This window comes from Pogona vitticeps, chromosome ZW-PAR (genome assembly GCF_051106095.1).
Source record: "Pogona vitticeps strain Pit_001003342236 chromosome ZW-PAR, PviZW2.1, whole genome shotgun sequence".
NCBI classification, from domain to species: domain Eukaryota; kingdom Metazoa; phylum Chordata; class Lepidosauria; order Squamata; family Agamidae; genus Pogona; species Pogona vitticeps.
This window is the reverse complement of record NC_135800.1, coordinates 8280053-8293106: the sequence shown is the minus strand read 5'-3', so window position 1 is coordinate 8293106 and position 13054 is coordinate 8280053. Positions and strand designations below refer to the sequence as shown.

Sequence of the window (13054 nt, the reverse complement as noted above, 5' to 3'; positions counted from 1 at the left end):
CATATGCATTTATTTCTTTAAAACATTGATATGCTGCCCTATGTTCCTGGATCTCGGGGCAAAGTTGCAAGAACAACACAGTATAAAGCAATGCAATGATTTAGAAACACGTTTACGATTGTTTAAAAGCATTCTAAATAAGCTACAGAAAACATTAAAACTAGCAATAACAAAGAACCCTCCACAGTCTACTAAAATTGTGATCCTTCACCCCCAGACCTTGGTGAATAATTATGTTTTAACCTGGTACCAATTGAGATTAGTGTCTGCAACAGTTAAGCCTCTAAGGGAAAGGCGTTCCATAAATCAGGTGTGAAAGCCAAGAAAGCTCTCCTCAGGGTCTCTGCGAAGTGGACTGGTCTCCATGGTGGAGCACGCAAGAGCCATCTCAGCATCTCTTCATGATCATGTACATAAGGAAAAGTAACCATCTTAGATAAGAAATAGCTGGTCTCGTCTTAGAAAAGGTTGGCCAGAGCAGGTGTCAGAAGACATCAATCTACGAGCAAAGGGCTTCAAACAGTTGGAATCGCAAGGTATCTAGAATAGAAATACAGTCGTGCCCCGCTTAACTATTGCCTCGCTTAACGAGGAAATTGATTTACAATGAGGTTTTTGCGATCGCAATTGCGATCGCAAAATGATGGTTTAAATGGGGGAATTTCGCTTAGCGATTTTCGCTTTACGACGATCAGCAAACAGGTGATCAAACAAAATGGCCCACCGTTGTTTTCTAGGACGGATTTCTTGCTTTACAGGCACCGAAAATGGCCGCTGTATGGAGGATCTTTGCTGGATGAGCAGGTATTCAGCCCACTGGAACACATTAACCGGGTTTTAATGTGTTTCAATGTTTTTTAAAAATTTCGTTTGACTATGTTTTCGCTCTACAGCGATTTTGCTGGAACGAATTAACATCGTCAAGCGAGGCACCACTGTGGTGATGGTTAAAGATGGGATTTTCAGATTTTTCTAGACAACCAATGCCGTAATTCTCCATTCTGGGAGTTCTATCTACTTTGAAGGCACCTTACAAACTCCTCAGTGTGGCTCACCTGGTAGCAAGGCCTGGACTGGAAGACACTGAGGCTGAGCTAGGCCGAGCTCTGCCTAGCTTCCTGTTCAAAAAGAAAGCTCCCAGCTAGCACTAGGGCAGGAACTGGAAGGTTAGGTGGAGCTTGGCCAAGCTCAACCTCAAAGCTTTCTAATTTAGGCTTCTCTCCCAACTGTATCAAACCCACTGGGGTGTTTACAAGGTAGGATAGAATTGCAAAAATGGAGAACTGTGGCAATTTGTAGTCCAGAAAATCAAAAAATCCCATCCCAAGTCATGGATAAGAGAAGAAAAGCATCTCTTCCTGCACGACCAAGAAGATCGCAGTGTGAGAAGAGCAATTCAGATCAGAAATAGAGGGCTGGCAGCAAAAGAGAGGGCTCCACCCAAACCAAATCAAAAGAGGTAAGGAAGCAAAACCAAGCCATTAATTCCCCCACAGAGAGAGAGAGAGAGAGAGAGAGAGAGAGAGAGAGATGGAAATCAACACTGCAGATATTGACAACAATCGCACCTCGCTGACGGTCTCGGGACACGGGTAACTCAGCGTGTTTGACTCTTCATCGAAAGCTTCCGTCAGAGTTTTGTCAACTTCCGTGCTTTCCAGAAACTACACAGAAGTATGGAATGAGGTGAAAAATAGGGTGTTTGCAAAACAAAACCAGGTGATATGAAACATGTACAAATAAGTTGTGTCTTTTAAAAAAAACAAAGAAAGGAAAATCTTTTTTAAAAAAAATGCCTGCAACAGAATAACAAACATGGGGTTAGCTGATGTTCACAGATCCAAGAAAAAGACTAATATATATATATTTTTAAAAGGATGTGATTGCGATTCAGAGATGCCGGCATTATTTTCTCAGCAACGCAGAACGCTGGCATTGACTTGGATTCAGTGGAGCTATTCTTGCCCCAGCCCCACAAAGGAATAGAAAAGCCTAGGACATTGCTCAGCATAATCTCGAGAAGTCTGAATCCGTTTGGACTCTGAGGTTTCCAATAGCTAATGGAGTCTGGTGGCAACCCAACAACCCTCTCCACTTTGCCTCCGATTCCAGCTGGAAGAAACAGAGGAGGAGAAGGAGGAAGAGAGAGAGAGAGAGAGAGATATGCATCAACCTGGCCACAGCAGTCCTGGGGAAAAAGCAACGTTTCCCTGGTCTACTTCCCTGCCTCCCTTTAAGACGTTTACTCCAGACTTTTTACAAAGGCATGGGATGGCAACGCCATATGCATTCACCACTGGCTCTGCCTGCCTGATGATGGGCTAATGTTCACGGCATCTTTTTCTTGCGACACTCAAGTTGATTTTGAGTTGTTCTTTTATCGTATCATTGTTATTGTTCGATTTATTGTCATTTCTGTTTGGTTCTATTGACTGTCAGCCAACTAGAATAGTTAGTAGTGGTATAAACATCTATGAAATCCATCAATCCGTCAGTCAGTCAATCAACCAATCACAGACAGCGGGAGGAGGTGAGAAGAGCCATTCCATGTCCAGCCAGGTACAGTGGCGCCTCGCTAGACAGTTACCCCGCATGACAGTTTTTTTGCTAGACATTGACTTTTTGCGATCGCTATAGCTATTCCCAAAACACTGATTCCTATGGGGGAATTTCGCTGGACAATGTTTGGTCCCTGCTTCGCAAACCAATTTTCGCTAGACAACGATTTTGACAGCTCCCTTTGCACTCACAAAACGGGTGTTGTCGGGATCTAAGCTTCACAAGACAGCAATTTAAACAGCTGATCAGCGGTTCGCAAAGCGGCTTCCCTATGGCCAATCTTCGCTATACAACGACAATTCTTCCCCATTGGAACGCATTAAACAGGTTTCAATGCATTCCAATGGGGAAATGCTTTTCGCTAGACAATGATTTCACTAAATAGCAATTTCAGTGGAATGGATTATCATCGTCTAGCGAGGCGCCACTGTACTGTAAGTGGGGACGGGAAGAGAGGATGAGCCAGATCAAGTACAGCTGAGAGCGTAGCAGTGATGAAATTAAAAACCACACAACGATCCAAGAGATGTTAAAGCTCCCCTAGAAAGTCAAATCCTGTTGACATCTCTAGATGTTCTCAAACACTGTCACTCTGACCTACTGCTCGGCTCGAGGGCCCTGGAAATAAGGCTATGGCCATACAGACACCATAAAACAGCTACATCACGAGCCTGAAGGGATCCTCCCAGAGTCAACATGCTGTGTGCGATGCTGTTCATTGGTGTGCATGATGGCCAGTGGCCAATCTGGGCACATGCCAGCCCCATAGGCTGCTGGTTGCCTCCCCTCCTGTTTCTAAGCAAACAGAGTAAGTACAAGCTGTTTTCAGTGCTTGTCTAAGAGGGTTACGAATGGACTCTGCCCGCCCCTCCAGTCTCCTACAGACTCAGATTTATCATGGCACAAGTTTTTAAGGGCTAGAACCCACTTTCTCCAATGCATCGGATGCCACTGTAAATCTGCTGGTCTTTAAACTGCCAGCAGACTCTCTTTTCTGCTTCCTTCAACGTGGCATTCCTCGATATTGTGTAAAGTTTATGGTTTACAACAATCTTGCCAATCTCTGCTTAAGCTTAACTGATTCTCCCGGGACTTATCTTCCCAGGATCCTTAATGACGGGGCAATAAAAATCATATCAAGTCTTCTCCGAAAGTCTGCTGGAAGAAAGTTCGGCTGCAGACAAAGGGAAATAATATACACAATCCTCCAGGCCCGGCTATCATTTGTAGGAGACGCGTCCCTAAACGGGTGCCCTCCGGATCTTTTGAAATAAGAATGCATTGCGTTCTTGACCACAACAGGTGGGGAAGATGGGACCCGGAATCAAAAAACTTTTTAGAAGGCCTCGGAGAGGGGAAGACTGGCATGGAACTGATTCTCGAGAACCCGGAGAGATCTTAGGATCAAACAATGCTAGGATCTTCTGTTTGGCCCATCAATTACACCCAACATTGGTAGCGTGGGAGGGCGCGTAAAGGCTTTACAATTCCTACATAACCTTGATCAAGGAGCAGCTGCACAAGGACAAGCTCTTGTGTGAGTTTAATTGCACAGCTATTAATGCAGAGGAGGGGCAGGATCTCTTGAGGACACTCAACAAGGGCTCAAGCGACAGGGAGCCAGATTTCAGCTGACAATTAGGAAAAACTTTCCAACTGTTAGAGCAACACGACAATGGAACCCATTACCTCGAGAGGTGGCAAGCGCTCCAACACTGGAGGCAGTGAAGAGAAATTTAGACAAACCACCCGGCAGATCTCCTTTGATTTGGATTCCTTCCTTGAGCAGGGGGGGTGGACCCGATGACCTTACAGGCCCCTTCCAACTTCATTATTCTGTGATTCTCCGATTCTACCGACCGTGTGCACATTCCTCTTTCTGGATCCAAATGTGCAGCTGCATATGACTAGTCTTCTCGCCCATGCTTGTCTTCAAACCACCTGCTCTTCAGAAAGGAAGCTGGCTGTAGTCTGAGGCTGCCCACCTTTCCAAGACAACCGGAAAGGTTTTCCCAAGGCATGCTTCTATGGATCCTGATGGCGAACAACACCTGAACAGGTGCCACCTGATATTATTATTATTATTATTATTATTTATTTATTTAATTTATATCCCGCCTATCTAGTCGTGGTGGACTACTCTAGGCGGCCACTCTGGTGGGTAGAATCTGCACGGAGAGCAAAGCAAAGACCACAAGCGGGTCTGCTGAGGAATTCCGAGATGCCCATGCCTTGTACGTCGGCACAGCCAGCTTTGGGGCCAAGAACATTTATCAGAGACAGGCTGTCGACACTGTAAACGGAAGCAGGAGTCAAGAATGAGGATCCACATGCAGAAGGGGAAGCCAAGAGTCACAGCCGGGAGTCAGAACCCAAAAAGAAGCCAGGAGCCAAGGGCTGTCAAGGCCATGGTGGCCGACACGAAGTCCCGGTCTGGATATGAATTTCTGGTAGTGTTTTCTGTCAGAGAGGAAGGCTGATAGTCAACCTGGAGAGACTTATGATATTGCTTCATGCCTGCATCATTGGCTGACTCAAATGCCAGTCTCTGTTTTTCTTGGTATAAAAATTAACTCCAGGGACATCCTTGGTTTCTTTTAAATTTCATTTCACCCAACGATGCTCCCGCTAACAAACATTTTTACAGTGGTGCCTCGCTTAGCGAGTGCTTCGCTATGCGATGAATTCGCATAGCGAGGGGGTCCGGGCCATCGCTTGAGCGTTCGCTCAGCGATGGCCCCTATGGCGATTTTTCGCTTTGCGATGATCGCTAAGCGATTCGCTTAGCGATCTTCGCAAAACGAAGCGGGGGAGAACAGCTGATCGGCGGTTCCAAAATGGCCGCCGGAAGGTCCGCGCCGCATTTTCGCGCCCTGCCCTCGCTTACCGAGGGCGCGAAAATGGCGGCGCTATGGAAGAAACATCGCTTAACGGTGAGTTTTCAAGCCATAGGAACGCGTTGAACAAAGTTCAATGCGTTTCTATGGCTTTTTTAGTCCCGTTTAGCGATGTTTTCGCATAGCAAAGGTTAATCCGGAACGGATTAACCTCGCTATGCGAGGCACCACTGTATTTTATTTACACTTGCTGATGAGAAACTCCTGAATGCTGTGTCAGGTCACCAGACTTCAACAATGCAGGAGTCAAATTATTCATTCAGTCGTATCCGACCGCTGGCATTTCCAGGAGCCAGCTCTCTCCATGATTTCCGATCCTGAACAGCTCCTTTCCGTTGCTTTATATTTTGGGCCGTGTCTGCTTTGGTTACAGCCAACCAACGCGTTCTCTGGCATCCTTGCCATCTTTTCCCACCAACCCTTCCAAGCATAACGTCTTTCTCCAACGATGTTGATCACATGACATGGCCAAAATAACTAAGTCTAAGTCTTGTTGGTTGTTATGGGTTTTTCGGGCTCTTTGGCCGTGTTCTGAAGGTTGTTCTTCCGGGGACATGTCCGGTTTTATGCGCTTCAGTACTTCTTTATTCGTTATCTTTGCAGTCCACGGAAGTCGCACGAGCCTCCTCCCAACGCCATAGCTCAAAAACAACGCATGGACCAAACGGCAAAGCAGTGTTTTGAAGAGAGAACTGACAGTGTCAATCAGAGGATCAATTGGTCAAAAGATGGGAAGGGGCACCAAAGCACATTGTCACGCCCGGAAGCCCACCTAAGGACCACCGATAACTTGAGAAAGCTCATCTGCCAGCAGCTGGGAGTCATAAAGTCTCTCTGAACTATGGGATTTTCTACAAACTGATCACGGCTGTCAAAAAGCAGCTCCCGGGGTTAAGTCTGGTGATAAACCCAGCTCAGACTTATCCTCAATTCACTTGCCAATAAAAAAAAAATGAATAAAATGTCAGCTCGGTCTCCAATTCCTCAGCCATATCACAGCCGACACAATGATTCGGTCTACTTAGATCCATGGCATTTCAGCTTCCAGCTCGTGCTCTTTATGGGCACTCTGCACCGGAGATATTTTGAGGATGTCACAGTTCTGTTGGCAGCTGCCTACGGCCAGTCACGAGAGAACGGTTCCATCTTCCTTCGGGAAGCCTCTTCCCATGGATCAGATCTTGCAAAAAGGGAGGCGAAGGGTCCCCCATTTTGGTTGCTGGCAGGAAAAGAGGGACGAAGGAGCAAGGAGGGGGCAGAAATGCCGAAGGATGGAGGACCACCGTCATCGCCAGTTGCTGTGTTCGGTAACAGAAAATGGTCGTGGGAGATGGCGAGGATGTTTGGGGAAGAAAGCAGATGCCAAGAAGAAGCAGGGAGGCTAGCTCAAGAAAGATCGAGGGGAAAACAGAGCCTTAAGGAGAAAGGGATTGTTCCAGATGAGAATAGGCGTAAATGTTATTGGGTTCACATTTTGAGAAGCACATCCCAAGCTTCTTCCTAAATGGCAGAGAAAGACCTTGAGGCTCAATGAAATCAAACGTAGGAGGAAGTGAAAAGGACAGATCCATCCATAGCAATTTGCTCTTCAATCCTTCTCTCTTCAAAACGTGTTTGTGACGCTCAATGATGGTGGTCATCTCTTTCTTTCCCGTGACAGGCTCTTCATTGTTAAAGGGAAATCCATCTCTCAAACACGGAGGAGCGGATGGAAGAGATTTCTACCTGGGATTGTCAGTAAATAAGACTGTCCTGCCTGGCTGGATAGCCCAGTGGTTTAGGTCTCTGGCTGCATCACCAGAGGTTGGGGGTTCGATTCCCCCCCCCCACGGGTCCTCCTGGGAGAAGAGCCAGCCTGGGTGGCCTTGGGCCAGCTGCACAAACTCCCAGGGCTACCTCCTGAAGAAAGGAGCGCTAGGTCACTTCTGCGTAGTCTCTACCTGGAAGATCCAGAAAATGGGTCCCCATAAGCCAGAACTGACTTTATGGCACATGATGATGATGATGATGATTAGATGAGAAAGATGCCACATAATGTAGAAATCTGGCCTAGAAATTTGCTTTTTCTCGGACTGGCATCCCTCGCTGGGTTGCTGTGAAGGCGAAGTAGAAAATCAAACCAGACATACTGGCTTCCGCTCCTTAGAGGAACAATAATAGCCACGTGCTGTCAAGTCAATTCCGATTTATGGCAACCCTCTTCAAGGTTTTCCAGGCACACAATACAGCAGGAACCCCTGTATACATGGGATCAGTATCCGCTGATTCACGTACAGCCTGAAAATATTGAAAATATTGCAAGAAAAATCATAGAAATATATATTTCTACGATGTCATTACCAGAACTGGCCACTAAATGGAGCCAGAGATCATGCTATGCATAGCGTTCACCATTCAAATAGCGTTCTGAGCAGCGGGTCCCAACCTTAGGTCAGCCAGGTGTCCTTGGACTGCAATCCCCAGAAGCCTTCACCCCCAGCTGTGGTGGATGGGGTTTCTGGGAGTTGCAGTCCAAGAAGACCCGGGTGACCCAAGGTTGGAAACCATTGTATTAGAGCAGCTGTGGGGAAAGGCTTGGAACCCATTCCCTGCAGAGATGGCCCCAAGGCCACCCAGACTGGATCTGGCCCAGTGGAGGAATCAAACACCCAGCCTCTGGATCCCCAGAGAGATCCCTAAACCCCTGAGCTATCCAGCCAGCTCATTAGAGGAACGGTTGAATATGAATAAAATAATTAAATAAACACTCTGGCCTTGGTCTAATGCACCATCCTATATACCGTATTTTTCTGCGTATAAGACTATACTTTTGTCTAAAATCTTTAGACCAAAAATTGAGGGTCGTCTTATACACAGAAGTAAGCTGAGGAGAGAACAAAAACAAGTGGAGGGGAAAGCAGGCATCAAAGCGATCCTGCAGGGCTTTGATCCCTTTCCCCCTACACTTGCTAAGCCCCACTTAGATTTCTTAATTTTGGATTCGAAAAGTGGAGGGTGTCTTATACGTGGGGGTGTCTTATACACGGAAAAATACAGTATTTCCATCCAACTTACCTATTTCTTTGTCTAAGCGAAAATACTGCTGATCTAAAACTGAAAACACGGAAAGGAAAAGAAAGCCAGGCAAACACAGGCAGCTGCAGAAAAGATGCAGAGTGTCAGCTGCCACCTGATGGAGAATCTGTGACCCCAAGAGACAGGCTTTAATGTCTGACAGGCAAGTTTAAAAAAAAAAGATCATTTGCTAAAGGCCAGGCGGAGGCCCACAGAGGATAAACCTGCCTTTTGTAAATCTCCCCACAGCACCTGAAAATCTGAAGGCCGTGTTTTCTCCTCCATGAATCGCTGATGCTCTCAGTTTCTGAAGTCCTCAGGAGGCCCCAGATGTAGAAGGCTACGACTTCTCTGGGTGAAAGCAGATGGTTAGCGGATGGGGCTTGTAGGGAGTGGAGATGATGTTTTCTATCTCTTTTGAAGCCCGTAAGTGCGGTAACCCCCTTGGAGCCAACGGTGCGGCCTTACCCCTGCCAAGCCGGGGAGGCTGAAGAGAAGGTGGGCATGGAGAAGGCCCAAGGATTTTAAGGAAAAATCCCTGGAAAAACGCACAGAGATCTAACCTTCTGAAAGTCCTCTCGTGATCTAGCCGTTGCATCAGCAGGTGTGGTTTGGGTGATTTTTCCACAACAAGCTGCCTGCAATTCCCCAAGAGTAGAAGCTGGGGTGGAGGGTGTATGCTGCAGAGGCATCTCTCATTAACAAATGGCCTACTTAATGCCTGAGAAGAGGGACGTTTAGCGACGGCGTCCCCTCAATTGAGCACGAGGCCATCAAACCTCGGCAAACACAATGTTTGCTCCCCCGGCTCTCAGCCGGCTAAAAGCAGACCCAAATCAAGCTCTTCAAACATCCCATTTTCCGGTTCCTTGAGGCAGAAGGCCAATTTCGGGACTCGAGATAGGAGCTGTCAGTCAGCGGGGTGGTTTGCTTGTCTTTCATGGCCGCGCGACGGGCTGCATGTGTACCAAAGATGATGGGGAGAGGGGGAGAAGGGAAAAGAAAACGGAGACCCAGAAATCGCCCGGAAAAAAAAGAGCGTAGATCTACAAAGTCAAGATTTGCAGCTGAACCAGGTAAGCGAGGAGCGGGTTGTGTACAGAATCTCGGGCCCACAGGCGCAGGGCATCGGATTCTCCTGACAAGAAGACACGTTAAGAAGAACAACAGCCAGCCCTACGACCCTAAAGCCAGCCTACATCCCAGCTGACCATCTTCTTGACGCTCTCAAAAAATTATAAAAGGCAAGACAAAGGCTAAATAAAAACATAGACAGGATTTTCCCTTTCCAGGAGCTGGGGCGGTTTTCTTCAGCATGACATGTCCTTCTGAATCAGGGCTAGCAGGGTGCGACCCTTCAGAGGCTGATGGATCCCAGTGCCCATCATTACTCATCACGTGCCCCTCTGGTTAGGGTTGCAGGGAGGGGAAATCCCATCACCTCTGGAAGGCCAGAAGTTGCCAGCTCTGTTCTACCGAGTTGATGGTTTCGTTTTAAATAACACTCCCCGGTAATTTATCAAGAAAATATATGATGCTGATTACCCATAATTTGGGGGCTCCGAGAGGATTGATGCCCCAGATCTCCTCTCCAAAAATGTCAGTTTAGACATAGCGGTGGGTCCCGCACCTTCTCCATCTTTGAGATCTCCACCCAAAAACGCCTGCAGGGTGGCCCAGCCACCCTGAAGCAGACGAGGAAGCCGGCCCTCACCTCGCTGTTGTCTGACGACTTCTGACCTTCCTCGGCCAGAGGATCCGAGGTGGAGAGTTCAAGCTGCTTCCTTCGGAGGTCCTCGTTCTCCAAATGCAACTCTTTCACCACTGAGACGAGTTCTGTGATCTGAAAGGGCAAAAGAAAAAACTCAGAGGCTCTGGGAGAAATTTTTGCGAATCTGCACAACAGGGCTACGCGAAGTCCTCTGATTGACTAAAAGAAACTTGAAATCCTCCCGTTCTGATTGATTAGTAGACTCTTGAAAGAATGGGGGATGCCCACGGGCAGATATTTCTGCTATTGCTGAGGCTCCTATTATTGTACGCAAGGTTGACACAGTCAAGTAGCTGCCTTGCCACTTATTTTGCTGGGTTCCCAGCAAGCCCTGGGGCCAGCTTCCTTTTCCAACAGGAAGCTAGGCCCGGGCCCGGCCTATCCAGGGCCATCAGGCCTCCGAGGCCAGCTATCCGCCAGGTGAGCGCAATTCAGGTATCTGCCTGGCAGACGGAACTCCCAGGTTGCTGGATTCTGGGGTTTGGAGTCAAAACAGTAAAAATGCACACGGCTAGAGAGAGATCACCCACTTCCCATGCAGAAGTTCCCAAGAACAGCGTGGAGCAATGAGCTAGAGAGACCTCCCTGTCTTGGTTTTCTCCCGCCGCCTGGAATGTGGAAATACCTTTTGCACCCATCTCTCTCTTATCGTGAAATATTTTGCTCATGCCGACATGTGGATCTCCTCCCACCATTATCCAGACCTGCCTTCCTTATGGGGCAACAGACATGCATTCAGACTCCTGCTCAGATGGAAGGCTCACAGGCTTGGCGGGACACGCTCTCATAGAAAGCACGCCTAAGCGTATGGGCTGAATTTCTAGAAAAGTAAGAACACCGCCATACCTTTTTCTTCAGTTCCTCAAGAGAAAGCTGATCGATCTCTAAGACCAGGTAATCCCGTGCTCTTAAACAAATGCTCATGTAAGATGTCTGATCACCCCAAGATGAGATACTTTCCTCTAGCAAGAAGCGGAAAGAAAAACAAAGGAAGAGGATCACTTTGTACACTTTGTGCAGGAGAAGCTCCCGCCCTCACACACAAACATCAAGAAAAACCACATACAGTATCTAGCCCGCGCTCAACGGAACATTTTCAGTGTAATGTTACTTACAAATCTTAACTTCCTTCTTACTATTGCCAAGTCTCTCCCACCTCAAGATTTTTACCTTTTCTCCTCCTTCACACAGAGAGCTGTGGAATCGGTACCCGCGGTTTCACTTATCCACTCTGCTGAAAATATAATTTTTTTTAAACCCAGAAATGTCCAAGCTGCATTAACAGAAGTAGAGGGAATCAGGGACTATGTGGTCATTCGGTCGGTCCATCCGTCTGTCCCTCCCTCCCTCCCTCCCTCCCTCTTCCTTCCTATCTATCTGTCTATCAGGTCCTCCTTCCTTCCTTCCTTCCTTCCTTCCTTCCTTCCTTCCTTCCTACCTTCCTACCTTCCTACCTACCTACCTACCTACCTATCCATCTATCCATCTATCTATCTATCCATCTATCTATCCATCCGTCTGTCCGTCCATCTAACTATCCATCTATCTATCCATCCGTCTGTCCGGCCATCTAACTATCCATCTATCTATCCATCCGTCTGTCCATCCATCTATCTATCTATCGCACCTGCATTGGGGGGGGGGGGCTTGGAACCGATTTCCCGCAGATACCATGATACTACCGTAAAGCTGTCTTCTCATTTCTACGCAACCTGATCCTTTCAACTTTAAAGCATGCACTCTCACTCTTTTTTCAGTTTCTTCTCCCATCTCCCATTTACTGTACAAGCTTCTTTTCATCCCTGCCCGCTATCAGCACGCATCGAATGCAGAAGGCTCATTTGCATATCGAGCCTTGAATTTTGAAACCATTTCAGGCAGGATGAGGAGAAGCAAAGGGAGACATGGATTATTCCGCTGTCGTCGAGATCTGGCGAAAATCAACCAAGAGTCTCGAGGGTGAAGAAAAAGCCAGGTTAAGCAACAGGACTGAATTTTTTTATTTTAGCTACCGGCACCACAGATTTCAGTAGCAGAAGAAGAAGAAAAAAGGGGGGAGGCTTTGGCTATATAAAGGAGCCGTTTGGGGGAAGGAAGCCTGTTGCGATGGACTTATTTCCAACTTCCCAGATCCCTTTCTTGAGGCAAAACAGGGAGGCAGGGAATGGATGGAAGCTGAGAATCCTTTTTACATCCGTTCCCAACGCTCAGCAGGGCATCAGGATGATGAGCGAGGGACACCTTAGTTCCATCAGCTCCCCTTTTCCTTTGCTTTTTCCAAGGGTAAGAACCTGGGAATTGTTAGACGGCAGCATCCATCATCCTAAACCACCAGCCACGCTGGGTGGGGCAGACGGCATTTTACAACAGACACGGGCTCCCCCAAATGATCCACTCCGCAGAGTATCTCATCAGGAGGTTGAGCTGAAATGATCCAGCCACACAGTTGCCTAGCATGAGCAATGGCCCAGATCCTGAGTCAAGGAGGCCAGGATCCAGCCCAGTGAGCAGGACTGCTATAGGAAAGCTAGTCCGCTGCCCACCCGGCTCCTTCTCCGAATGGAACTGTTAACGTTCGTACATTATGTTGACTTCTTCATTATTGCTTTGGGTGCTGAGTGGCCGACCAAGAGATGAAAAGGGCTCAACGTGGACAACCTGGAACGTGAGGTGATGCCACCTCCGTGACACACCGCTTCCCATCTGATTTCAGAAGCTAAGCAGAGTCAAGCCTGTTCAGAAACTGGATGGGAGACCAATACTGAGAGCCTCC

The 13054-nt window shown here is 47.6% G+C and overlaps 1 protein-coding gene across 1 annotated transcript in view; it reads right to left on the bottom strand.

Annotated features, from left to right (window-relative positions):
• CDK5RAP2 (CDK5 regulatory subunit associated protein 2) overlaps positions 1-13054 on the bottom strand; it is a 76249-nt gene that overhangs the window by 35167 nt on the left and 28028 nt on the right. The window contains exons 17-20 of the mRNA XM_078382855.1: positions 11128-11243; positions 10225-10353; positions 1495-1664; positions 1056-1068 (exon numbers count right to left, since the gene is read on the bottom strand). Of these exons, the coding sequence (XP_078238981.1) occupies positions 1056-1068; positions 1495-1664; positions 10225-10353; positions 11128-11243 (428 nt within the window). The remainder of the gene's footprint in view (positions 1-1055; positions 1069-1494; positions 1665-10224; positions 10354-11127; positions 11244-13054) is intronic.